Raw genomic sequence first — 26,692 nt, forward strand, 5'->3', positions numbered from 1 at the left:
GAGAAGGAGAAGGAGAAGGAGAAGGAGAAGGAGAGGAAGAAGAAGAGGAAGAAGAAGAAGGAGAGCGCGCGCGATTTCGAACATCGCGTGACTTCGAACATTGCCATGGTAAAGAGCTGTCAACAAACTTCATCTAGACTTGAAAGTGTCACAGTGTTCTATGTGTGTTCTATGTGTAAGGTCCATGTATTAGCACGGTGGGACTAACGACGTGAAGCGCTGTTCTGTTTTTAATAGCAACCACAGCTTTTATCGGAACAATCTAAAGGTAAGAAAATGCTAGCATTGTTTAGAAACAGGCTATTACCAGTTCTACACGATGAGAGTCAACATGTATCACGTTTGTCACATTTAGATCCAGTATTAGTCCGAGCTAACGAATTAGCCACTGCTGCTAAAGCGTGTCATGAATCGTAACAAACAGTGAATGTTAGTGTTTAACAGAGAAGTTCGTCCTCACACTGATTCTGGAATGGAGTAACTCACTGTTTAACTTGCATTGCAGACCGAAAACCAGCACAAACTCTCACACCAAAGTCCATTCAGATTCTGAGCGATTTTCACTCCAGAGCTCACGTAAAATAAAACCGAATTATTAAAGTGAAAATCGCAAGTTGTTAATAAACTATATTATTCAATTGAGACCACTGATGTGTCACGAACGCATGTATTAGGAGTGGGAATCTATAAGCACATCAAGATTCTATTCGATTATCACATGGACTGCGATCTGTTCATGAATCGATACATTTAGACACTTTTTTTTCACAGCATTTTGTTTTGTCACCGTGACCACTGATGAATAGTTTTTTTTCGTTTTGTTTTTCTAAACACAGCAATTGTATTCAGACAGAGGAGACACATTATTATTTGTAAATTGTTCAAAATTTGCAGTGATGATGGACTGCTCCAAGGTACTTTGCATATTTTTTTTAGTGGCCTGAAGTAAGTGGCACCAAGATTTACACACTCCACTACAGTAGGTGGTGATATGCACCTACGTTGGTTGCAAGTCAATAACCAAGGACAACAATAGCATCAAAGGTGGCCAGCTACAGGGTGATCAAGCCTGAGCTTGCGTCCCAACTGTTTCCTACTCTCTTCTTTCTGCAGCTTTAGGCCATCTCACAATCTCTGTGCACAATGTTCTTTTTTTCTCCCTGGGAAATGTCTGCTCTTTGATATCTTTTTTTTATGTTCTCTGTGGCTAGGTAGAGTCCTCCACTGGAATTTCTACGTTTGTACCAACCTCTTCAATGATGTCTGAAGGTGAATATAAAGTGTGAAAATAAAGTTTGAAACAGAGTTTGGTGCTAATGAATTTGTGTTGCACCCACAGTGATGGATGAGACAGCAGGTGATAGACCAGTGAGAGACAACAACAAAGCACGAGGTCAGACACAATTGAAACACACACACGCACCAACATATATTTAAAGAGAAGCAGTTAAACTGTGTTTGGACAGTAAGAATAAACCCGTGTGTGTGTGTGTGTTTTCAGATGTGCGAGTGCATCCTTCTTTTCTCTCGCGGATGGCCAGGGAGGACCTGGAGGATCACTTCCTCAATCAAAAAGAGGATATCCAGCGGCTTAAACAACAAATAAACAAACAGGACGACAAGAACAAGAAGTGAGATACACATATATATTTAATGCACATGTGAACATGTACAGAAGGGAAAAAAGGACCCACATCCCCTGTTAATAACTTGTATATTCAAGGAAAAAAGCTGTTCCTCATCTTGGTGGTGTTATGTTTTATGTTCTGCCGCCATATTCCTCAGGGGAGGTGTGTAAATGTGATGCATTTTTCCTTGGGCTGTCGCTGGAGTCAGTGCTTAAACTTGATTGGCTCTGCAGTGTAAACAGGGAAGTTGGTATTCTCACTAATTGGTCACAGTGTGTAAAGGTGCTACTGAGCCCTCATCACCAGGCTGGAAGCATTGGTGCTCCAGGTGAGGTTGTCACTTAGGTGAACACCCAAATACTTGAAGCTTTAAACCACTTGAAACCAGTAAAAACCAGTGTAGCCAGTATAAACAAGTCCATTACAAACCAGAATAATCATTTGTTAGAATAGAGTGAAGTTACTCTCGTGTTCAAACCTGAGAAACATTCAGAGAGACAGTCAGAGGTTTAGTTTTGCTTGAATCAATCAATCGTTTTATTTAACAGATTTTAAATGAACAGAAATTAATCATCAATAATATCAAATCAATAGGAAAACAAGCACCCATCTAATACACAGCTGTGGTCTAAAGTGGACACCCTTTCAGAATGCTAAGACATTTGTTCGGAGTCAGGGTCGGCTGACTCCAGCTCCGGATGTAGTTTTTCTTAGCGTTTTCTTAGTTGTTGTTCTCTAGTGTCCCTCCTCACTTTTGTTATGTTACGTAAGACATTTATCAAAGTCAAAACATTAGATATCGCACATCAAGAGATAAAGACAAACACACATTTTATTTGAATGGTGCTTCAAAAGTTTATATCTGACAAGTCTTTAATTAGCAGATGTTTACATTTAGAATGCAAATTGTCAGTTATTGTAGTTAGTTAAAGATGACATTTACTGCTGATTTAAAACATTACCTATTACGTACAAGATTTTTGATTGGATTATTAGTTATCATTGAGGGGTCTGCCTGAATGATGTTTTATGCTTCAACAAAATTATCTTGTACTTACTTTGAAAAAACCCCAAAACAGTTTCTGTGTGTTTCTCAATCAGAAAAAAAAGCGTGTCAGGGACATTTAAAATCATTTTACAAAAAAAGTTACACAGGAGGTGACTTTAAATTTTGGGGATATATTTAGACCCAAAATTTAAATTTGATAACACAAAGTAAATTTCCAAAGTGATAAATATATAGGCTTGTTGTGGTGAGTGTGTGTTGTAATTTTAGCATCTTTATATTTCAGTGCATTGATTATTATATTTTATGTAAAAGCCCAACTAGAGTTAGAATTTAGCAATAGCTATAAACTATTTGTAGGGGGGGAGATAGAGGGCCTCCGAAAACCAAAGCAAAGAAGGCTTTAGACTCAATAGACACTGATAGTTAGATGTTTGGTTCAGAGCCAAGAGTTCAGCTTGTCGTTGGGGATAGGAAGGGGGAGTGGGGGGGTGGGGACAGGGAGTCAGATCTGGAAACATCCTTGAGCTGGCATGTTGGGGTAGGCCAATTGGTGATAATGATTTGTTTTCATTACCGGCTAGCATTCAGTGATGAGTGGCTGCCGACGTAATACAGATTTTACGATAGATCAGATAGCCACCAGCTCCAATTAGCAGCATCTCTGCTACCATGATTCCAATCATAGTTTCAATTTTGGATTAATACGGAGAGAGTCTCCTAATAGCTGAGACGTAACTGTGTAGTGCTCTGCTGCGCCCCTTGCAGACTGGGCACCAAGCTGTCACGACTGGTGAAGGACCGTCGTCGGATGGAGCATCTGGTGGCCGGCCCGGCAGCACCGCTGAGGAATGTGGAGATGGAGGAAGTGGTGGAGGAGTTGCAGGACAAGGTCCGCGCACTACAGACTGACAAAGAGACGCTATCACGGCGCCTCCTGCTGGTCAGACAGCAGCAGCTCAACTCCCAGAGTCAGAGAGCAGGTCCATACGCTCATGTTAAACCACGAGTCAACACAGGAGCTAAGAGGAGCGGTTCATCATCTCCAGCAGCTAGACTCAGAGGTGAGTGACACTGCTGAGGACCTGACAGAGGACAGGCTGACTGACTACTGAGGCTACACATGCGCGCGCACACACACACACACACACACACACACAGATACAGACACACATACGATAATAATGATTATAATACATTTTATTTAGACGCGCTTTCTCAACACTCAAGGACACCTTACAGAGTGATATTACAGGATGATACGGGAGATGATGAGAACTGGGTGGGGACTATTAATATTAAGTGAATAGAAATATGAAGACCGGGTTATGTTATATTAATGTGAGACTGGAAAGAAAGTTAGCTGTCAAGGATGCCACTCAGACTCTTAACCTGAGGGGTGGGACACTGTGGAGCAGTTTATGGTGAGTGATAAATTGTCAGCTTTGGATAAAGGGGTTTTAGTGCAGATAGAAATAACAGCTGCAGATATGAAAAGAGAAACTATTTGAATGGACAGTGAGGAGAGGATAATGGCTGATAAGAGGGGGAGCAGATAGGAGAGGCAGGATTTGATCAGGACAGTGGGAATGAGATCTGGCTGACAGGAAGAAGGCTTGTACTTGCTGATGAGGTCAGTAATTATGAAGGGAGGCGGGAGTTCAAGGTGGAAAGTGGTTGATGGGGTTGTAGAAGTCCAGGGGAGGGGAGGGGTGAAGGAACCCAGGTGTTGGTGGGTTTAAATCTTTTCATTGAAAAATAGGAGGAGAGAGTTACAGGTGTCGGAGTACAGGCAGGGGGGAGGTAGTCAAAGGGTTGAGTGATGCAAGTAAAGGCAGACATTAGATACAAACACAGATACAGACAGGGCTGTGTGTCAGCAGTGCTGTGGTGTTTCCTCAGGTACAAGGAGCGTGGATGCAGCGGTGCATCCTCAGTATGGACATGGTCTGTTGGAGGAGGCCCGAGCAGAGATCAGGAACCTGTGAGACCATTGGCAGCATAGATAACACATTGTTCCAGTCCAGGTTCTCTAGGTTCTCTGACAGTGTGTGGTTCTGCAGGGAAAACAAGGTGGAGACACAGTGCAGCCAAATGGAGGAGCTTAGGGCGGAGTTACAGAGGATGGAGGAGGAGCATGAAGACAGACTGCAGCAGCTCAGACAGCAGCAGACCCACAACCTGAGGTACACAACAAAACGATCCCCAAGCCAAGCGAAGTAACAGCTTTTAACTGAGTTATCACATCTGTCAGCCTAACAGCCTCTGTGTGTGTGTGTGTGTCCGTGTCCCCACAGGTCTCATGTGGATGGAAACGTGGTTATGATCAAACTGCAGAAGCAGTTGACGGAAAGATCTAATGCTTTTTCTGAGCTGGAAGAACGATTCATCTGCCTGAAGGAGGTGTGTGTGTGTGTGTGTGTGTGTGTGTGTGTGTGTGTGTGTGTGTGTGTGTGTGTGTGTGTGTGTGTGCGTGTGTGCGTGTGTGCGTGTGCTTGCGTGTGTGCGCGTGTGCGCGTGTGTGTGTGTGTGTGCGTGCGTGCGTGCGTGTGATTTAGATGTTTTCTAACCTTTGTGCTGACACTCCTTTATGTGTGTGTGCATGTATAGACGCAGCAGACACTGAAGCTTGGTCATGAGTTGGCGGTGCAGAAGGTGGAGGATTTGACAACCGAGCTGAAGGAGCAGCAGAGAAAGACTTTGGAGTTGGAGCAACGGGAGCAGAGCTTCAACTTGTCCTGGATGAGCATGAAAATGGTCAGACACATCACACACACTTATCACAGCAACAACATCCTGTCTAATGTGCACGTGTGAAGTGAAGCAGCTGTGTAACGTCCATGTGTGTTCCTCAGCTGGAGGAGAGGATCTGTGAGCTGGAGCAGGAGAGACAGCTGCTGAAAGAGAACAACAACTTGCTGCTGAGCAGGTGAGCACACCAGGACTTCTGTTTGGGTTAGCTTAGCATGTAGCAACCAGTCCCATATATTTGTGTTAACCCATATGTTTGTGTGGGATACATATGTATGTGTATATACGTATATATGCATATGTGTGTATCCATAAAATGAAGAGTCCGTCCTTAAGACTGCTCTACTGTAAAGTGTCTTGAGATACCATTGGTTATGATTTGGCGCTATACAAATAAAGATTGATTGATTGATTGATTGACTTAGCATGTGCTATAATTCTGACGTGTGTGTGTGTGTGTGCAGACGAGAGTTGGACATGGTCCAGCAGCAGAAGTATGATCAGGTGAATCGGCAGCAAAGGCTACAGATCTCTCAGCTGGAAAAGGCTCTTAGGGCTGACCTGGCGGATAAAAACGACATCCTGGAACAGATCAGGGCTGAGCGTGGTGCGTTCACACCCTTCCATGTGATAATCGGTATCATACACTTCCAGGCTGACATGCTGAACTTCTGTTTCAGACTCTAAGATGAAGCTGTCAGAGGAGAGCCAGAGGCTGCAGCCGCAGCTGCTGGAGCACCAGCAGCAAGTGAAAGAGCTGAAGGAGAGCAGGACGGTACGTCTGCAGCTGCAATATCACACAGCTGCAGCCTGCTGACCTTTGTGTCTGTGTCTGCATGTGTTCATAGGTGGAGTACGACCATAGTGAACTCATAGTGAACTCATAGTGACTTTTGTATGAAAATGTTCAGAGAGGCTCCAAGTCTTAATGATAGCTTTTCTGTTCCTTGTCAGCGGTGCATTGGGTAAAGCGTTTCAAAATTTCCTCAATTGTGTTTGAGAGTTTAGCCATTTCTATTTCATCATCTTCTCCTATCTAGATGATTTTATTGGCTACAAAATTTTCTGAAATCGTACCAAACATGTGATTTTACCTGCAAAAAGCGCTTTATAAATAAACTACTTACTTACTTAGTTAAATAGGGTCAACGGGACGGAGGTTGGGTAACGGTCTGGTAAGCAACTTGTAATCACAGGGTTACCGGTTCAAAAGGAACCTGGGCCGTCACTGTGGGATGTTGAGCAAGTCTCTTGACCAAAATCTAACTGCTCCCTGGGCACCTGCAGTTGGCAGCCCACTGCTACCCCTCTGGGAAATGTGTAAAATGCAGAGAAGAATTTTACTACGTTGATTAATAAAGTATACATTATTTTTCTGGATAAAAGCATCTGCAAAATTAAATTGTAATCTTGTAATAATAATGGTAATGCAGTCAGCTTCTGTTATTAGATCTTTTCTTATATCAAATTCAGATTCATAAAACTTTATTTATCCCCAAGGTGGTTTTGAAATAGCACCGTTGATGCCTTCTTTATAGTCACGGAGGTCTTTGGAGGTAGATGACATTTCTCTGAGCAGCATGTTTGCCAAATTATTAGCTTCTTTGTTAGTTAGCAGAGCATCATCTTCCTCAACTGAGTGCTCCTTTTTCATCTTTATTTGTTGTCATCTGTCTTATGTCCTCCCTGAGATTTCCCCCAACTCATGTCTCTCTCATTGAAGCTTTCAGTTGTGATATTGAAATTCCGGTATCATTTCATATCTAACAAAAATGTCCTCCCCGGAAGTCCAGTAACGGCATTATTTTTAATGCCATTCTTGCCAACACTGTCTATTGGGGCCTTATTTTACAATAGGCAGGGGAAAAAACATGGTTTAGATTGCCTTTTCTGTTTGAGAACGAGAAGTCTGCGTTTTCCGTCTGTATTCAGTGATCAAGGAAAATCAGGGGCTCTAATTGGGAACACTGGTCATTGTATTTAAAACCACATTAGCATTATGTAACCGCAACACGTGAGACATGTGGTTTGTATGTTTTAAATATTACTCCCATCTCCATCCTTCTGTTCCCCCATCCCTCGTTTGACCCCCATCTCATCTTTTCTAGTCTAATATAAACTAAAATGATCAGGGTGTCCGCTGGTGCCTAAATAGTATTAAAAGTTGATCAATCAATTGTGGGAAATTTAAGGCAATTAAAAAGTATTAGAATAGTCTTAATCACGATTTTATGAGGTATTTTTATTGGTATTCAAGCTTTGACTCGGTTGCTTACCCCTAGCTACCCCTAGCTAGATCGCCTCGGGGCCGCGCGCACGGGTGCGACATCACGTGACAGCGAGTGTTCCGGCGTGAAAATCGACAAGAAGAAAACAAAAATGGGAAAGTGCAAGTTCTCTGACTCCTGGCTCAAGATGCCCAAATTCAAAGATTGGATAAAGCCAGTCGAAAATAACAACCAGGAAGCCTATTGCACACTTTGTAAGAAACGGATTTGTGCAGCATCGATGGGCATAAATTAGGGCTGGGATAAACTATTATTTTTTAAATGATTAATCTAATGATTTTTTGATGCATCGATTATTCTAACGATTCATTTTTTCCAGTTTGACTCGATTCAATTGTCTCCCCATTAATTGACTAAAAGCAATTTATACATGTTGATTTACATATCTAAAATGAAAAAAAAACATGAATTCCCAAACATTGCAATATATGTTTATTGTTCTTCAACTGAAAATTCCAAAATAAAGTCCAGTAAGAATATAAAAGTACAAAATCATGCATTCAGAGTCAGAGGTAGCATTCAATTAGAAGGCAGTGGGAGCCGACAGCCTGTCATGGTGTCCTTCCTCAACCAACAGACTTTAAGATTTATGTTGAAAACACGTAGGCCTAGCTTACTGAAAAAAGTGAATCTTTTAATTCTTCATTCACATGAAAATAACAACAACTTAAAGTCATACACTCAGCAACTCACATTTTTCTGAAACTCAATACAGAAAGTGCTTTTCCAACAAAAAATAAGAGAGAGAAATTGGAAAATTAACAAATAAATATGGGGTTTTATAATGTTATCTTTTAGTTAAAAAATTCTAATCATAATAATGATGATGTAAATGATCTTGATTAGAACATGAACTGAAAATACAAGGGTCTGTCTTTGTCCCACACTAGGGGAGAGATGACACGAAATGATAAAAACTAGAGAAATAAATCTATTCAGGAGCCACTAAATACTGTTTTATTCCACTTATTTATAAAATCTGATTCTTTAAAATATGTGTTGTCACTCACCCTGACTCAGGAAAAGAGCAAAGCCTTTTTTGTTCATATTTTAATGGTGAGAGCCATTTGATGTTATGCACTGGTTGAAAGGAGAATGTGTTTTTTTCCGCTTGGCTCGGTGCGTGTGTGTGCTGCTGCTGAAGTCACGGCGGGTGTTTCCTCCTTGTCGTGTTGACGCGCTGCCGTCCGGTCACACCTGGGATAAAGGACGAGGGTTACGGGGAACAGCTACCTTTGACGAACGAGTGCGTGCCTTCACTGCCTTGCTTTTTTGAAACTCGGAGGAGTCACTTCCATTAGTTATTCTCTGCCGCCGCTCTCTTTGTTTTGGTCGGATGATGCATCGGCGCGCATATTTTGCGTCAACGTATTTTTTGAGTCGACATCGTCATCGTCAACGTCATCGACGTCACCTCACATAAATGCAGTTAAAGTCGAAGAGCTGAAGAAGGTTCAAAATCCTGCATGAAGTGTGCAACACACTTCAAATTGATGCAAAGTGGACCATCTTGCTGAGCAGGCAGAAGGAAAATGTGGCTCATTTATGGCCCAACTTGTCACCAAGTCCAACACCTTGCACAAAGAAATGCTCAAATAGGTGATTGACAATGAAAAGCTGATTGAAAGCAAATCACACAATCGCAGGCACATGTCCTAAATTTTGATCATGTTGTAATAAGTTCTTGTTTTCTGCCAGTTGGCCTTGAGTAACTGTTGTTACTTGTTGTGACCTGAGGGGAATGTCGTCAAACCTGCCTTTAGTTTTATTTATTGTTTCGAGTTTTATTCCTTCTCAGCTTACCTCACTTCTGGTAAATTGCAAACTACAACTGTTAAAGATGTGTTACTAACAACATCTTAAAGTGGCAATGAGGTCTTAATTTTTATTAAAAAGGTCTTAGAAAGGTATTGAAATTAACTTCAGGATTCCTGCATATACACTGATAATGTAATTAAAGCTTGGTTACTACTGCTTCTATCTGTTCCCCTCACTGAGGCAGTGCGACCCCAGTGGACAGATGAGGAGCAGCAGCTGATCTCAGTGTGTTTCTGTGGTTCTCAGACGTTCTCTAACGGCTAAAAATTTAAAGTAATATTAATGATAATAATACTCTCGGTTTGTGAGTCCTTAATATATAAGAACTGTTCCACGTCACTATCATGTTGCATTATTGTTTAATGTGAGTAACAATTATTAATGAGGGTGCTGTGTGTGTGTGTGTGTAAGGCGGAGCTGGAAGGATTGTTTCATCAGATGAAATCCATCAATGCTCAGAGTAAAGAGAAGCTGGAGAAACAACGTCATCTGCTGGAGAGCAGAGAAGCCAAAATCAGATCTCTGCAGGGTGAGTAATCCATCACTAATTAATACCACACCAACACACAGCAGTCAGAATCAGATGATTCTTTATTAGTTACTTACATTCTAACATGATACATTTCATAATTGCTTACTCAAGTAATTATTTGCTCACTTCATTACTCACATACTTAATTACTTTAATACTTAAAGCAACACCAAGTAACTTTTAGCCACTAGGGGCGCTTGATGTGAAAAGTTATAGGTCTAGCACCCCTAGTGGCCACAAGCGCAACAGCACTGTCGCAAAAAATGTTTGAATTTGGATTTGTTTTTTTGATTCCTAAATGCCCGCACTAGTTTGTTTCCGTGGCTTGCTCTGTTTGTTTACGCAGGGTTTGCATAAGGCGTGTGTTCAGAACGCGATTGTAGCAACTGCAGTCTGTGTGTGTGTGTGTGCCTGCGGCGCTGCTGACCATAGGCTAACAGGGGAGAGAGAGAGAGCAGTTTAAATGATCAACTTAGGGAGTTACTAAAGGATGAGTTCACTCAGAATGTAGCCTTATTCCAGAAGTTAACAGCTTTAATTTTGCCCCGCTAAATGAGGAAATGTGTGACAGTCCTCTGCTGCTGCCGTCTCTATTTTATATTTTTATTGATATGTGCATGTCATACAACTATTACAATATATACAATTCACACATTTACTTGTTTATTTAAAACATATACATTATTTATGGTCAAATTTACATATGTGCATAAAAAAAAAATATTTGGGGTACTTTTACTTTAATCAACAGATTTAAGGATTCAAAAATGTCCAAAGTTTCCACTGCTCTTTTGTCTTATACTCCATGTAAAGAGGTCTTGTATTAGTCCATTTTCTTTTTAAAGTGGTGCATTGTTGTGGCTTTTGACTTCAATTACATTTATGTATATAACATCTTCCCTAAAATATAAACAGATTAATAATATAACTTTTTTTTATAGTTTCTGTTTCCACTGTATCCAGAATATTGATAAACTTTCTCAACAAGAACTGTTGATTAATTTGTCACATGACTGTTCCAGGGCTTGAATTTGTTTAATTTTGGTTCACATTTACCTAGACTTGTTTGTATTCTTATTTTAGCAAGTTTCAGTTTTACAGTTACAGTTGAGGACCTTTGTAATTGAATACCCTAGTTACAGTACAGCAACCAAATTAAACTGTATCAAATAATTGAATTAATAAAAATGGCCCCTATAAAGGCTTTTTCAAATGTAAAAATTCTCTTGTGAAATTTGTGGCCTGTTGACCTGCACAACTCAAAGAATCGGAATCGAGAATCATTTAGAACAGGAATCGAAATTGAGAATCAGAATTGTTAAAATCCAAACGATGCCCAACACTAAGTGCAGACGGCTGCAGCAGAGGGCTGTACTACACTTCCTCAATTATCAGGGCAAAATTAAAGCGGTAACTTCTTGAATAAGTCTACATTCTGAGTGAACTCATCTTTTAGTAACTCCATAAATTGATCATTTAAACCGTAAAGGCAGAGCTGTCGATGATGGTTTATATGATGGATTAATAAAGGAATTCTGATTCTGATGAGTGCTGTAAACACATACACTGTTCCCTGGTCAGTAGGGTGATAAAGTGATGGAGTCACCAAAAAGCACCAAAAATAGTAGCACAAGCCTTAGCTCCATGATTATATCACAGCCTGTGGTCACGTGACTGCCGTGAAGTGAAATGTTCTCCAGGTCACATGACCTTGCCAACGATGGTCCGTCTTCTTATTTCAAGAGGGCACCCCTCCTCGGAGCATTGATCCTGTCAAGCTTTGTCTATTGGCCTGAGGAGTCATTTAGAATAACTCATATGCGTCAACTATTTAGGTCACAAGGTCTGCGGTGTGGTTTTAAGCACATAAATGATGAGTTCCATGAATACTTTCCTAATTACCTCTACTTATTACTTGGGTACATTGATATTAGTTACTTGAACCGGAGTAGTGGGGCAAGACAGTATTTAAAGTAGGGGGAATTAGGAGAACTACGGGGTGGCATGAGAACGCTCCGCAGTGAGTAGCAGCCCCTCACCCCCTTGGTGTGCACATAACTATGGCGTTTCAGCTTTTACTGTGTGCACAGTGTGCTGGGGTGAAATAAAGAAGGTAAATGTTGGTGGATAAAAAGGAAGATGACCCTTTATAAAAAATATATATATTTATTACAAAATGTTTAGAGACTAGTTGTTGCAGCTCATTGAAAATCAAATATTGTCTTGCATTGAGAGAAAGAAAAGGAAACAGAAAAATATACCCTTAATGTTTCTGAGTACAAAATGGTGCAGTGTCCCAAGAATTGTCTTGCATTGTCGCCCGAGGTTCATTTACGCCCCCCTGGAAGTGTTGCTTCCTTCTGTGTTCTCTTGTTCTGTGTTCATAATCACATATTTTATAGCTCACAGAGAAAGAGGATGAGGAGGAAAATGAGTGAGGAGGGGAGGAGTGAGGGCGAGGATTTGCTATCTTGTGTGTGTGTGTCTGTCTTATCAATTTTAGCTATGCCTGTGTAACCTTGAGATGCGGTTCCATCTAGCCTGTGCGTATGCGTTATCTGCTCTGTGACCCTAACTTCATGACTCAGGCAGGCAGGGAGTGTTGCAGTTGATATGGAGCATTGACGTGCAAGCACACAGACAATCACATGCGAATATATGATTTATTAATTTTGCCTCAACACATGGATATGGTCGAATGTACCTCATACGCACAGCTCTGAATGTAGGAATGGTTGATAAATGAGGTCCATGTTGACTTACTGACACAGAGACTTTGTTGTTCTCCTCTAGCTCAACTCAAAGACATGTATGGCTCTAAATGCTCTGCCCTTGGACCTGACGGCGGTGCTGATGACAGAGATTGTGATGGGTCTGTGCAGTTGGAGCGTGGAGAGAACTTGCTAGAGCTGCAGCTGGAAAGCGCGTCTCTGTCTCCATCCATCCTACAGGTGTTGGGTGAGGATGAGCCCTCCACCTTCTGCACCTATGCCTTCTACCTGTTCGGGCTGCACTCCACGCCCATGGTGGTGGGCACGAATCCTTTGTATGACTTCACGTCGCGGTACGTGGTGCGTGTGGATGAGCAGCTGCTGCAGTACTTGAGGGCGGAGCAGCTGACGGTAGAGCTACACCACAATCAGGGACTGACCTGGAAGACAATCGCTCAAGCCAGCATTCCTCTGGTAGCACTGACGGAGCAGGACGCACCGTTGAGGGGCAGCACACCATTGGTTGGTGAGTAGAGGAATACACTGTGACTATCAGCCTGATAAAGATAATTAGTATTCTCCTATTGGCCTGGTGACTCATTTATCCTGTATACCTTGTAATTAAACACCAAAACAGCTGTTTTTCTGCTGAAAACAAATAGATTTGGGAACAAATTAGTTGTCTTGGTTCTTGTCCAACTCTTGACAGTATTTAAATTTGTTATATTTTGTGGACTGAGTGATTGCCCTATATGGTTTGAAACCCAGCAACTATAATTGAATTTTGCTATTGGCTGAGAATGATGTTTTGGACGCATCTTTTGTCACTAATCATCACCGCCTATAAAAACTAGCACCTATTGACTAACTGATGGTGCTGCTGTTTATAGAATAACTGGGCGTGTCTTAACTGCTCCAGCAGCCTCCCCCACAAGTCTTCTGTAAGCTGTGGGTGGTGTGTGGGAGTCCAGTTTCAATGGGTCTTTGTTCTCTTGTCAGGTGTAGGTGAGGACTGTGGCTTCATAGGCTCGTTGAATTACTGCCTAAGGATGAAGGATTCCCATTCATGACATCATCACAGAGAGCTTAGGCTCCACCTCCAGCCAACAATCCCAGGTTAGTCTACTACGGGCGACCGTGGCTCAGGTGGTAGTGGGTCGTCTTCTGATCGAGAGGTTGGGGGTTCGATCCCAGTACCTGACTATGTGTCGAAGTGTCCTTGGGCAAGACACTGAACCCTAAGTTGCTCCCAGTGGTCGACTAGCGCCTTGCATGGCAGTCCTGTCCCCTGGTGTGTGAATGGGTGAATGAGCTGATATGTAAAGCGCTTTGAGACTACTTCAGTGTGGGGATAAAGCGCTATATAAATCAAGTCCATTTACCATTTAAATCAAGTCCATTACTATTGTGTTAGTTTTAACCATTTCTGGCCTTTCAAGTAATGGATGTTGGAAGTTTATCAATCACCAGTCACTGATTGGCTCTGTTTGTCCTCAGGCTACTGATGAAGAGGAGCATGAAGAAGAGGATGAAGAAGTGTCTTGTATGTCTACAGGTGAACTGTTAACAGATGGTATGTATCTGTGTCTGTGTTTGTCTGTGTGTGTGGCTGTCTGTCCTCTAACTGACCTCTCTCTCTGTCTATAGATGATGGCTCGGAAGTTTAAATTCAATCTGACAGTGATGACTGCATTGTTCACTCGTCCTCAGTGAGGAAGGTCAGTACACGCACTGAGGCTCACTGACACTATGGCTGCATCCCTCCTATCTGCTTTCCTATCCACTTTTCCATTACCCTGTGGATGACATCACGGGGTTAAGGAAAGGTGTTAGGAGAGGAGATAGGGAAAGGCATCTGTTATTGACATCTGCCGTGGTGAAAAAAACTACAAATTTCCAAGAGGGTCCAGCTGCAGAAACTCCACGCTCAGCTCCGGAAATCAGTAAATGAAGAAAAAATTACAAAATAAAACCGATTGCATAGCCATGTTGGCTCGGCATTTCCGGAAGGTTTCTCTGTTTTTTAATACCTTTGTTAACTGGATTCCTCAGCAGTGTTACATTGAAAAAACAAAGTATAATGCATCTCATCAACAACATATAAATTGATCAGCATTTCCGTGAATGATTTCGATCGTCTGGATTTCCTCTAGAGACACAATCGTTTTATTGGTACTGCAGTCCTATCACAACTTGTTTTTTTTTTTTTTCTTTTACCTTAAAACGGGGATAAATGTAGGATAAATTCAATGTTTAAAGATTCATAGCATTGTGAATACCTTAAAACTTAAGTACAAACATATGAAGGTAAAATGTTTCATTAAGTCCGTTCTATAACTGTCACAGTTATGTATAGTGTATATATATAAATATATAATTTTTTTGTGATTAAAGTAATTCTTACAGTCCAGAGCTAATTGTTTTAATGAAACAATATCAAAATTTGTGTTGATGTTTTATGTATTCTGTTATTTAGGAAAAAAATGCATTTGAAAGGTTTTACTAGGATGGTGTCTCATGTACTCATAATTTATGCACATCGGCATTAACAGTACACTAGAAATAATTAACCATATGCAGAATCACATGGCTTGATAATGCATCCATCTATAAATACAAGGAGAGAGTGTGTGTGTGTGTGTGCGTGCGTGCGTGCGTGCGTGCGTGCGGCGAATATCTCCCAGACGCGGTGTCAGTTCGACCTGAAACTTAGTCAACGGCTTTCAAATACCCCAAGTGTGTACTTTTTTTTATTTTGGAGTAATTTGGTGTAGCACAACAATCAAAAACGTTAATTTATAATTACGGCTCTCTCGGTAATGAGGCGCGGTTTTGAGGCGTGCTACTTCTGGTTCGGGTTCATGACGTCACTGTGTCGCAGTTGTATGAGATAAAAAAAAAAAAAAAAGGTCAATATTAAAACAGTTTTGTAGCGCCAAAAGTCATTAAGTTCATATTTAATGGTTATTTAATATTATTCCCGAGATTCCAAACTTACTTAAATCTCGGTCACGGACTTCACTTTCTCCTTCGTCTTCACGACTGTGGGTCATTAGCCGACCATATCACAAACATTCTGCTTCTTCAGACAGAGGAATGTCACATTTTTGTGAGCGGATGGGTCCACAACACGGCTCGACTTTGATTATTGTTTGTTCTGCGCAACACTGAGTGTTTTTTCTTATATTATTCTATGTGCAAAAAAAGATGCTAGCAGCTACATTGTAAACACACACACACGGCTGAATACTAAACTCAGCCGTTTAGGGAGAGTTGCGACTTGAGTGTTGCAAAATGTTTATTTTTTGTGGTACTTCCGTGTCTCTCTTAACAACCACACACACACAGTATTTATAATAAAAAAATATACTAAATGAGTAAAATAAAACAAAAAACTAAACAATATTTATACAAAAAGTACACAAAATGACCACGGAAAGCATAAAAAAATACAAAAAGGCTCCAGAAACACTCTTAATTACTCCATAAAACATACATTAGGGAAAAATACACCAAACAACAAACATATGAAAATGACTCAAAATACACAAAACTAAATATTTATACAAAAAATACACAAGACAACAGAAATGCAAAAAACTACACTAAAAAAGACACAAAATGACTGCAGAATCACACTACTTAAGGCAACAACAAACAATAATACATAAAATGCACAAATGACGTAAAACAAAAAACTAAACAATATTTACCGTATACAGGAAGTACACAAAACGACAACAGAAATGCACAAAAATATAGAAAAAGGCTCCAAAAACACAGTGACTCCAAAAAACATATATTACAGAAATGTACTCCAAATGACAACAAAAATATGAAAATGAATCAATGTACACAAAATTAAATATTTATACAAAAAATACACTGAAATGACAACAGAAATGCACAAAACTACACCAAAAACACACAAAATGACTCCAGAATCACACTACAATGGCAACAAAAAACAATAAATATACAAAAAATGCACAAAAAGACAACAGAAAGATACAAAAATACACATAATGACTCCAAAAAAATCATACATTACAGAAAAATACACCAAACCCAACACATTCATCAAGCGCATGACTCATAGAATTAAACCAGGGAAATTGCACACTCTATTTTACTTTGCATCTGCAAATATACCCTACAGAGTATGTTGTTATTATTATGCACATAATTGACAACTCTACTTAAGCGCCCACTATATGGTAAATGGTAAATGGACTTGATTTTATATAGCGCTTTATCACCACACTGAAGCAGTCTCAAAGCGCTTTACATATCAGCTCATTCACCCAATCACTCTCACATTCACACACCAGTGGGACAGGACTGCCATGCAAGGCGCTAGTTTTGTATGAATACATACTTCCGACGGGCACTGTACTAGTTTAAGTAAAAGCACCGCTTATTGTAATTGTCGCAGTATGTATGCAAATTTTGAAGACATTAAGGATTACAGCTCTACTTTGTATAGGTTTGACATAATAGCACTATCAGAAACTTGGATGAAAGAAAAAAAAGGCATGGATTTTATGATAAAAGGATATAACTTTGTCTATAAGAACAGATTACATAAGCCAGGAGGAGGGGTAGCACTATTCATAAAAGAAAATATAGAGATGGAGATTATAGAGTCTTTGAGTTTAACTGTGGAAGAAGTAATGGAATGTATAACAGTGAAAATTACAAGTCCAGAGGGACGTAAGATAATAATCTGTTGTTTGTATCGTGCACTTGACTGTAAAATAGACATATTTAATGAGAAACTAACTAAAATGATAGAAGAAATTAAAAATAAGAGATTACTGATATGTGGAGACTTCAATATAAACATTTTAAATCCTTTAAAAAATACACACATTGAAGACTTTACCAATTGCATGTACACAAATGGATTAAAACCTCTCATAAAGCAACCAACCAGAATTAATAAACACAGCTCAACACTGATAGACAACATCTTCACAAACATACAAAACACAGATCTAAAGAGTGGTATATTAATAAATGACATCTCTGATCATTTACCAATATTTATGATACTAAACACAAAAGAGAAGAAGAACAGTGAAAATCATAACACACAGACATACAGAAGACTGGAAGGAGAAAAACAACTAGAAAACTTTAAACAACAGATAAAAAGAGAGACGTGGGAAAGTGTCTTCAAGGAAGGAGATGTAGATACAGCGTATGACACATTTACAGACACAATAACGACAATATACGATAAATGCTGCCCTTTGAAACAAATAACAACCAAAAGTAAAATAAACAATGTACCATGGATTAACAAGAAAATAGCCAACGTATGCAAAAAGAAAAACATATTATATAAAAAATATATAACAGAAAAAACATTAAAAGCAGAAGTACGTTACAAAAAATACAGAAACAAAGTTAATAATTTACTAAGAGAAAAAAAAAGAGAATACTATGAAAAACAATTAAAAGAGAATAAAACAAAAAAAAAAATTGTGGGAAATAATAAACACCATAACCATGCGCAATGCAAAGAAAAAATGCAGACCATTTTATAATAAACAATGTAAAAGAATACAATAAAAACATAATAGCACAAGAACTCAACAGTTTTTTCATAAATACTGGAAAAGACATAGAGAAAGGGATAAATAAACACCCAACACTTAAATGTAACCATTTTGACAATGAGAAGAAAGACATTGATAAGTACCTTGTACTCGAAGAAGTAACAGAAGCAGAGGTGGACAGAATAATCACAACCTGTACCTCAAAAAAATCCAGAGACACTAATAATCTAACTATGAGTCTAATAAAAACCATAACAGCTGAAATAACCCCGCCATTAACACATATAAGTAATCTATCATTCAAGAATGGGGTTTTCCCAGAAAAGATGAAAATTGCAAAAATCAGACCGATTTACAAGGGCGGAGGAAAATGGAATTTCACTAATTATCGACCTATATCAATATTACCACAATTATCAAAAATTCTGGAAAAACTGTTTATGAACAGACTCGACAAATTTATAGAAGACAATAATATACTACATGAAGGACAATATGGATTTAGAAAAGGACGTTCAACAGCAATGGCTATAATTGACATCACGGAGAATATAAGAGAAGCATTAGAAAAAAAACTATTTGTATTCGGAATTTTTCTGGACCTAAAAAAAGCCTTTGACACAATTAATCATGATATTCTTGAACAAAAACTTCAAAATTACGGAATAAAGTACAACGCCTTAAAATGGATTAAAAGCTATATGACAAATAGGAGACAATATGTTGACTTTGAAGAACACACATCAAAATGCCAAACCATACAATGTGGTGTGCCACAGGGTTCAATTTTAGGGCCAAAACTGTTCATTCTATACATAAACGACATTTTCAAAGTCTCACATAGCCTCAAACTAACGTTGTTTGCAGATGACACAACTATTCTATGCACAGGCAAAGACATTAAAACTCTAATAGAGTCAACAAATGAAGAACTATTAAAAATTCAAACTTGGTTAGATGTAAATAAACTAGCCCTAAACGTCAGTAAAACAAAATTCATTAATTTCGGAAAGAGAAAAAAAACGGGAGATATAAGACTGAAACTAAACAAGGAAATAATAGAAGAAGTAAAAGAATATAGGGTACTAGGAGTGTGGATGGACGACAAGCTGACCTGGAAAAAACATATACAAATAGTTAAAAACAAAGTTGCCAAAAGCAGTTACATCCTATGGAAGCTTCAACAAATCCTACACACCAAATCACTTAAAACAATCTATTCTTCACTCATAGCATCGCACTTAAATTACTGCTCCGAAATATGGGGTAATAACTACAAAACATATCTTGAACCACTATTTAGACAACAAAAAAAAGCTATAAGAATTTTACATAAAGTACCACACAACACACACACAAACGAATTATTTGAGAGGTCAAAAACTGCAAGAAATAATACACTACAACACACAAATACAACGCATTTTAGGGCTTCATCAAAAATACTACCACATCGAATACAAAAACGTTTCACATACAATCAAATTCCTATGAATTCAGACATAATAATGTGTTTAGACCAAACAGGGTCATATCAAACGTTGGCAAACATAGTACTGTGTATAGAGCCATGAACCTCTGGAACAGCCTTGACGCAGAGACACAACAGTCCATTAATCTGAAACGATTTAAGGAGAAAACGAGGAGTACATTTCTACATGCATACAGATCTCAAGTCAACTCTTCATTGAACTCTACAGCGACGACATGGAACTCATTAACTGGTCATTGAGCGCCATTGACAAAATCCTTCTCAACGAGGCAATTGCTTCAGCACGAAATACCGTGTCCAAAGGACACATACCCAGGTGGATTTGTCATGGATGCACGAGGGAGAAGCCAGATGCTCTGTCTCTCCCAGCTGACAGTGGAAGATGTGGAGGACATCTATCTGCTAGGAGTCATGATCTTTGGCCTGCTAATGATGGGGGTATGTGTATGTGCATGTGCCTTCCGGATGGATCGTAAGCTGAGGCGACTTTCAGAGGATATGAAGGTACTCCGAAAGAAGAAGAACTTTACGTTTGGAGAGTTGGGGAGGAACGTAAACATGACTGGAGAAGAAAGCCCGAGGAGATACGGAGAAAAAGGACAGTGAAGAGGAGTAACAACAGGAACAATGACTGCAGACGAGAGCACATCACATAAAAAGGACAAAAAAAAAAAAAAAAAGGAAGAAACGAGGTTGGATGTAAAATTATCTGTGTTCAAATTAGGGGACGGATCTGGATAAGCATAGTGCTTTTTTCCGTCGCCCTTTCCGGCATGCAAAAGGACAAAAAAAAAAAAAAAAACCAATGATGTGATTTTGCTCTGAATGTCAAATGAATTTCTGTGAATGCAACCATGTCGGAAATGAACTGAATAAATAATAAAAAAAAATAGCTCAGATCTAGTGAAATTAGACCTCAAGGAATATAGTTATTTCTATATATATTATAAATCGAAGAGTTACGAATGTAACTATGGTTCTATGAATCCCGAATGACCGCCAGAGGCGGTGCTTTAAGCACTGAATATTCCCTTTCGCGCATGCGCAGTGCGAGTATGTATACCAACAATGTCACCCGTGACCCCTGGATGACCCAGAGGAAGTTTATATCTTCCAGTATCACTCCAGGGTACTTTCCTACAGAATCTTCTTGCGAGCACACGAGGGTTCTGAGTGACAAAGAGCTCTGGCGGTCATTCGGAATTCATAGAACCATAGTTACATTCGTAACTCTTCGTTCTATTTCATCCCTGCTGACCGCCAGAGGCGGTGCTTTAAGCACTGAATGACTTATACCAGAAAAGTCACGAAGAATCCTGCTTACCACCCTTCAGTGTGTAGGGTCAGAGGACTCTGGCCGAAGGACCACAGCCAATGGATGGGGTGTGGCTACATTCACCCTGTAGAATCTGGAGAAAGTGCCTGGCGACGCCCATGAGGCCGCAGCACAGATGTCTTCCAGGGGCACTCCCCTCAAGGCAGCCCATGACGTAGCAACACTCCTGGTAGAGTGGCACCGCACACCAGATGGGATGAGACGGTTACTTGCCCGATATGCATGGGCAATCACATCGACAATCCAGTTGGACATGCGCTGCTTGGAGACAGCACCACCCCTGTTAGGACCACCATAACAAAGAAAGAGCTGATCAGACCCCCGAAAACCTACAGTAGCTGCAATGTAGGCGTCCAGGGCGCGCACTGGGCACAACAGGTCAGACTGAACCTCTGGCTCCACGGAAGAAGGGTTGATCCGTGCCAGCCGAATGGGCTGGTTGAGGTGAGCGCGAGACAGCACTTTAGGAAGAAAAGCTGTGTTCGGCCACAGAGTGACTCCCGAGCCGTCTGAATTCCACCTTAGACATGTGTCGCTGATTGACAGGGCGTGCAGCTCACCGACACGCTTTGCAGAGGAAATGGCCAGAAGGAACGCAGTCTTAAGGGTAACCCACTTCAGCGCTGCTCGTGCCAAGGGCTCAAACGGTGGAAGGCGCAATGCTTCCAGCACCAGGGGAAGATCCCATGCTGGAGTCCTTGTGGTTCTCGGAGGATGCAACCTCCAAACTCCTCTCAAAAAAAGGGACACCAGCTTGTGGCTACCAATCGTGCCATTGTCGACCATTACATGTCTGCAAGATATTGCTGCGACATAGACTCTCAGCGTTGAATGAGAAAGCCCTTTGTCCAGAAGGGACTGGAGAAAGTCCAGAATAGCTGGCACAGAGTCCACCTCCCGCCTTATACACCAGTTGAAAAACAGTTTCCATCTGTTCTCATACTGGAGGCGAGTAGACGGCGCTCTTGCATTCATTATAGTATATCTAACTGGGTCGGCACAGACGCTCAGGAGCGTCTCGGGCCCCCCCAGTGGCCAAACGCACAGTTGAAGGAGTTGCGGATTGGGGTAACAAATCCGCCCGGCCAGTTGGGACAGGAGATCCTCCTGTCGGGAAGGCGCCACGGTGCGCCGTGACAGAGGCTGTGCAGCAGCGGGAACCAGCTCCCTCCTGGCCAGAAGGGAGCTACAAGCAGGATCCTGTGGCCCTCCTGAAGGACCCTGTGGAGTACCAGCTAAATCAGAGGAAACAAAGGGAAAGCATACAGGAGGCCATCCGGCCAAGGATGAGCCAATGCGTCCTGGCCGAGAGGACTGGTTGTCTCGGCTAAGGAGAACCACAGAGGGCAGTGGGTCGACTGCTCCGAAGCAAAGAGGTCCACCTCTGCCCTGCGAATATGCTCCATATAATGTTCGTACCTCCGGGTGGAGGTGCCACTCCCCGTGACGAGGGTTTCCGACAGGAGAGGAGTCCGCCAAGTGGTTCTGCTCTCCCGGCATTGCTCGTATACTGATCAAGCGGGGGGCGGCCCATGTTGGAGGAGCTCCCTTGCCACTTCCAGCAGCCGTGCTGCAGACTTGGTACCGCCCTGATGGTTGATGTGATACACTGTAGAAATGTTTGTCTGACCGCACAAGGACATGCTTGTCCCTCAGATGCGGCAAGAAGTGCCTCAAGAGCTAGGTGAACCGCACGCAGCTCCAACACATTGATGTGTGCACCTTGGTCTTCCACAGGCCAACACCCCTGGCCGTCCGCTCTGCCACCACCGCACCCCATCCACGAAGGGCATGCGTCTGTGGTAACAGAAGCTGTTGCTAAGCAAGCTTGTCACACTGGGTTGTGGAGTGTCATTGCTGTGGCTTACAAGAGTCCAGGGTCTTCGGTAGCCTGAAGGTCTGCCGCGCGCACTTGACTCAAGGACTTGCCATGTCCTGGGCCTTGTCAGGGGAGTGTGTGTTCGGGACAGTTGTGCAGCGGTGAGTTGGATCTCACCCCTTACATTTGTCCGGGTTTACATGCTGGACGTTTCCGCCCATTGCGCGGCACGGGCCGCTTCTACTGTCCTGATGTATAACGGACTCTGCCTTGCGGGCTGGTGTTCGCTTGATAAGCATGTCTGCAATACAGGAGCTGCCATAACCCATAGTGAGACATCTCACAAAATATTATGAAATAGAACTTTACGTTATTTACATAACCCCGGTTCTATGAGTAAGATGTCTCACCAGACTATCCTTCTTTGCTCGAACAAGTGAGAAGAGGTGCTTTTTTGAATGAGAATTGCACGAATGTCCTGGCGTATGGACAGGTTCTAACAGCAAATCAGGGCTTGACAGATTGAAGAAAGAGCTTCTGAGGACTACAGGAAGTGTCCATCCCATAGTGAGACATCTCACTCATATTACTCATAGAACTGGGGTTATGTAAACAACTTTAGATTACTCTCGTAACCTCGGTTCTATGAGTGAGATGTCTCACGAAATATTATGAATTAGAACCTAAATTTTCATTTGGTGGCCCTGGCCAGATTTAAAAGGCTACCTAAAATGTAAAGGTAGTAAAAACAGAGGAAGTACAACATGACAAATGAGAACAATATGACAAATAATAATTACAAGGACCAAGCCAGGACTAAAACTTCTGCACAGTATTTTACATCAGGAACACGGTTCAAACAAAATAGGTAATCCATAGTGAACACAAGAAAAAACAATGTACAAAAATCTAAATTTAAAAAAACTAATAAAAGGCTGCCAGTGTGAACATAATTGGTGGTCAAGAAGCCATATTTTTATCTGCCGAGAAAAGGAATTGTATGTGCCAAGTTGTCTGATGTGGTCTGGTATTTGATTCCAGTCCTGTGAAGCTTTGACTGAAAAAGCAGAATGACTGAATTAACTTTTCCTCAAAGGAACAACACATTCTCCTTGAGCTGATCCTCTGGTTACCTGCTCAGAATTTGATCCCTGTGTAATAAATGTCTGAAGAGGTGGGGGTGCGGGGTTACTTAAAATTTTAAAATGTTTCTGTGTTCCCTGTTAGTTTAATAAATTTGAAAATGTGGTTATTTGTTATTTGGTCAAAGTGGTGAATAACCAAAGAAGTTTAGACCACTGCCCTGTGCCTATAATTTTTCGTCTGACCAGCAGAGGGCGCTCTGTGTCTGTGTGTTTCAGGCTTTGAGAACTTTGAGCAGCTGCTGTCTGGAGCTCACTGGATGGTATGAAGTTCCCACACAGTCTCCATGTATAACCAGTGTAATAACCTGCCTCGGGATGATATATTAACCTGCGTGCTGATGCTGTGTGTCTCTCAGGATGAGCACTTCCGCAGCGCTCCTCTGCAGCAGAACGTCCCTGTGCTGCTGGCCGTGCTCGGTATCTGGTACATTAACTTCTTTAAAGCAGAAACTGTGGCTCTGCTCCCATACGACCAGTACATGCACCGCTTCGCCGCCTACTTCAGCATGTCAGTGAGCACCAGGCACGCCATTAGCATCATTGTCATTCATCACAGCCGTGGTCATTTTACATTTGTGTCTCAGGGGGACATGGAGTCTAATGGGAAGTTGTTGGCGCAGACGGTTCTCAGGTTAATTATCACACCGGAACAATTGTGTGGGGCGAGCCAGGGACCAATGGACAGCATGCATTTTATCAGCTGATCCACCAAGGTGATAAGCTCCACCCCCATCATTAATTACCTTACTATTAGGTTGTTGTTACGATCGTCCAACCTCTTTCTCAGGCACTCGTATGATTCCTGCTGACTTCCTCATTCCTGCTCAATCTCAGCATCAATCAGAGACAACCTCCACCACAGGGTACATATGATTGGACACATTAATGACTGTGGTGATTATCAAAATCAGTCTTATCTAATCTTGACTTTTCTATCTCAGATTCTGGTGGCTAACTTCCTGGCTCAGGCCGAAGCGCTGATGAAAGGAAAAACAGCTGAAGAGGCACGGAAAGAGCTGCAGGCCGCTGGCATGGAGGGCGGAGCCTTGGAGAAGCTCCTCCCACACAAGGTAAGAAGTCAGGATAATCTAACCAGAATTTAAAGATAAATTAAAATTTAAATAAATCTAATTAAATACACCTCAGGATTACTTCATCACAGTTTAAAAACTAGTTAAATTGGAAACCCTTTTAATATTAATAAGGATTAATCTTTAGAGAAACAACAAATTCAGATTAACCAGGATAAAACAATTCAGGATGACTTCACCTAGGGACCGATACAATTTTTCCCAAACCAATACAATACCAATACATGGGTATGTGTACTTGTCGATTCCCAATATCGATACTTGTACCACAAATATAAAAAATTGTTAAGAAAAATGCAATGAATTGGAAGACAGTTTTTTTATACATTTTTTATTTCTGCTTGTTGCAACAAATGTTTATGTATTAAATACAAATAATTTAAAACATGGAAATTAATCTGACATTTCAAAACATACAACAGAAATGGTGACAAGCCACCATTCAAAGCCATTAATTGCAATGAGTATTGGTTCCTGGTATCAGTGAACTTTAACGAGTACATTGGTGCAGTAGCAGACCAATACCTGATACTAGTATCAGTATCTGTTCATCCCTAACTGTTTCCACATCATCATTACCAAATTAGGTTTCATTTTCACTACATACCATCTTTAATTTTACCAGATGACATTTATTTGATCATCAAGACTAATAAGAGTTTTGTTTAACATTATTTAGACCAGGTTTAGTTCAACCAGATTATCCATTTTGTTGAAGCAGATCAAACACAAGAAAGGCTTTAATTAGCCTCAGGTTGGATTCAGTTCATTCTCATCCAAATTCAATTTGTCTTTGAAGGTTTTCCAGGGAAACAAACCTAGTAACTCAATCGTGTTCAAGAAGCTGAGCCCGTTCATACTGGGAGCTTTGATCGGTGAGTACTGGGAGCACTAGGAGCACTGGGAGATGCCTGCTGCTCATTGCCTGTGTCTTTGCTTTCAGCCATGTACAGACACAAGATCTTTGTCCAGGGAGTGATGTGGAACATCAACAGTTACGACCAGTGGGGGTGAGTTTGGTTCCCAAATGTTGATTCATGAGACTAGTTCCCTGTCAGTATGGTAGTTTTAGTTCCTGGGCCCTGCCTGTAGTTCCAAGTCACTGAAAGTTCCTGGTACTGTTTTCAGGGTGTAGCTGGGGAAGCAGCTGGCGAAACGGATCGAACCGGAGCTCAGCGACAACTCTAAGGTTTCCTCTCACGATTCATCGACCAACGGACTCATTAACTTCCTGAAGAAGAACTTCAACTAGGTCCCACTTCCTCACCACCATCCTGCCATCTGATTGACTGCCTGCTGTTGTGATAGTTCTGAAGAGAACCTGTGTGTTGCTTTGCTGTGGGCCAATCACTGTTGAGTATATCCAGATGTGCAAATCACTGTAACCACCCTCACTTTGTCCTTCAAAATAAAAGTTATTTGTCACTAAGGCTCGAGTTTGATTGTCTGTTTTTGATATGACATAGATTTTAAACTAACACTGAATAGTGTTAATTTGTTAAACATTTAAT

At 41.1% G+C, this 26,692-nt stretch overlaps 1 protein-coding gene and 1 pseudogene across 1 annotated transcript; both read left to right on the top strand.

Annotated features, from left to right (window-relative positions):
* LOC114466009 (protein fantom-like) lies at positions 1 to 13,804 on the top strand. The gene is made up of 15 exons (XM_028451426.1): positions 1 to 108; positions 1,212 to 1,269; positions 1,340 to 1,393; positions 1,502 to 1,631; positions 3,403 to 3,698; positions 4,537 to 4,618; positions 4,698 to 4,820; positions 4,932 to 5,037; positions 5,245 to 5,391; positions 5,490 to 5,563; positions 5,850 to 5,992; positions 6,066 to 6,160; positions 9,903 to 10,020; positions 12,817 to 13,260; positions 13,734 to 13,804. The coding sequence occupies exons 1-15, from the start codon at positions 106 to 108 to the stop codon at positions 13,802 to 13,804; spliced, it is 1,944 nt and encodes a 647-aa protein (XP_028307227.1). The 5' UTR covers positions 1 to 105.
* On the top strand, positions 13,777 to 26,566 carry LOC114465114 (glucose-6-phosphate isomerase-like; annotated as a pseudogene).
* The last annotated feature ends 126 nt before the right edge of the window (positions 26,567 to 26,692 follow it).

This window comes from Gouania willdenowi, chromosome 6 (assembly GCF_900634775.1).
Source record: "Gouania willdenowi chromosome 6, fGouWil2.1, whole genome shotgun sequence".
In the NCBI taxonomy this organism is placed as follows: Eukaryota; Metazoa; Chordata; class Actinopteri; order Blenniiformes; family Gobiesocidae; genus Gouania; species Gouania willdenowi.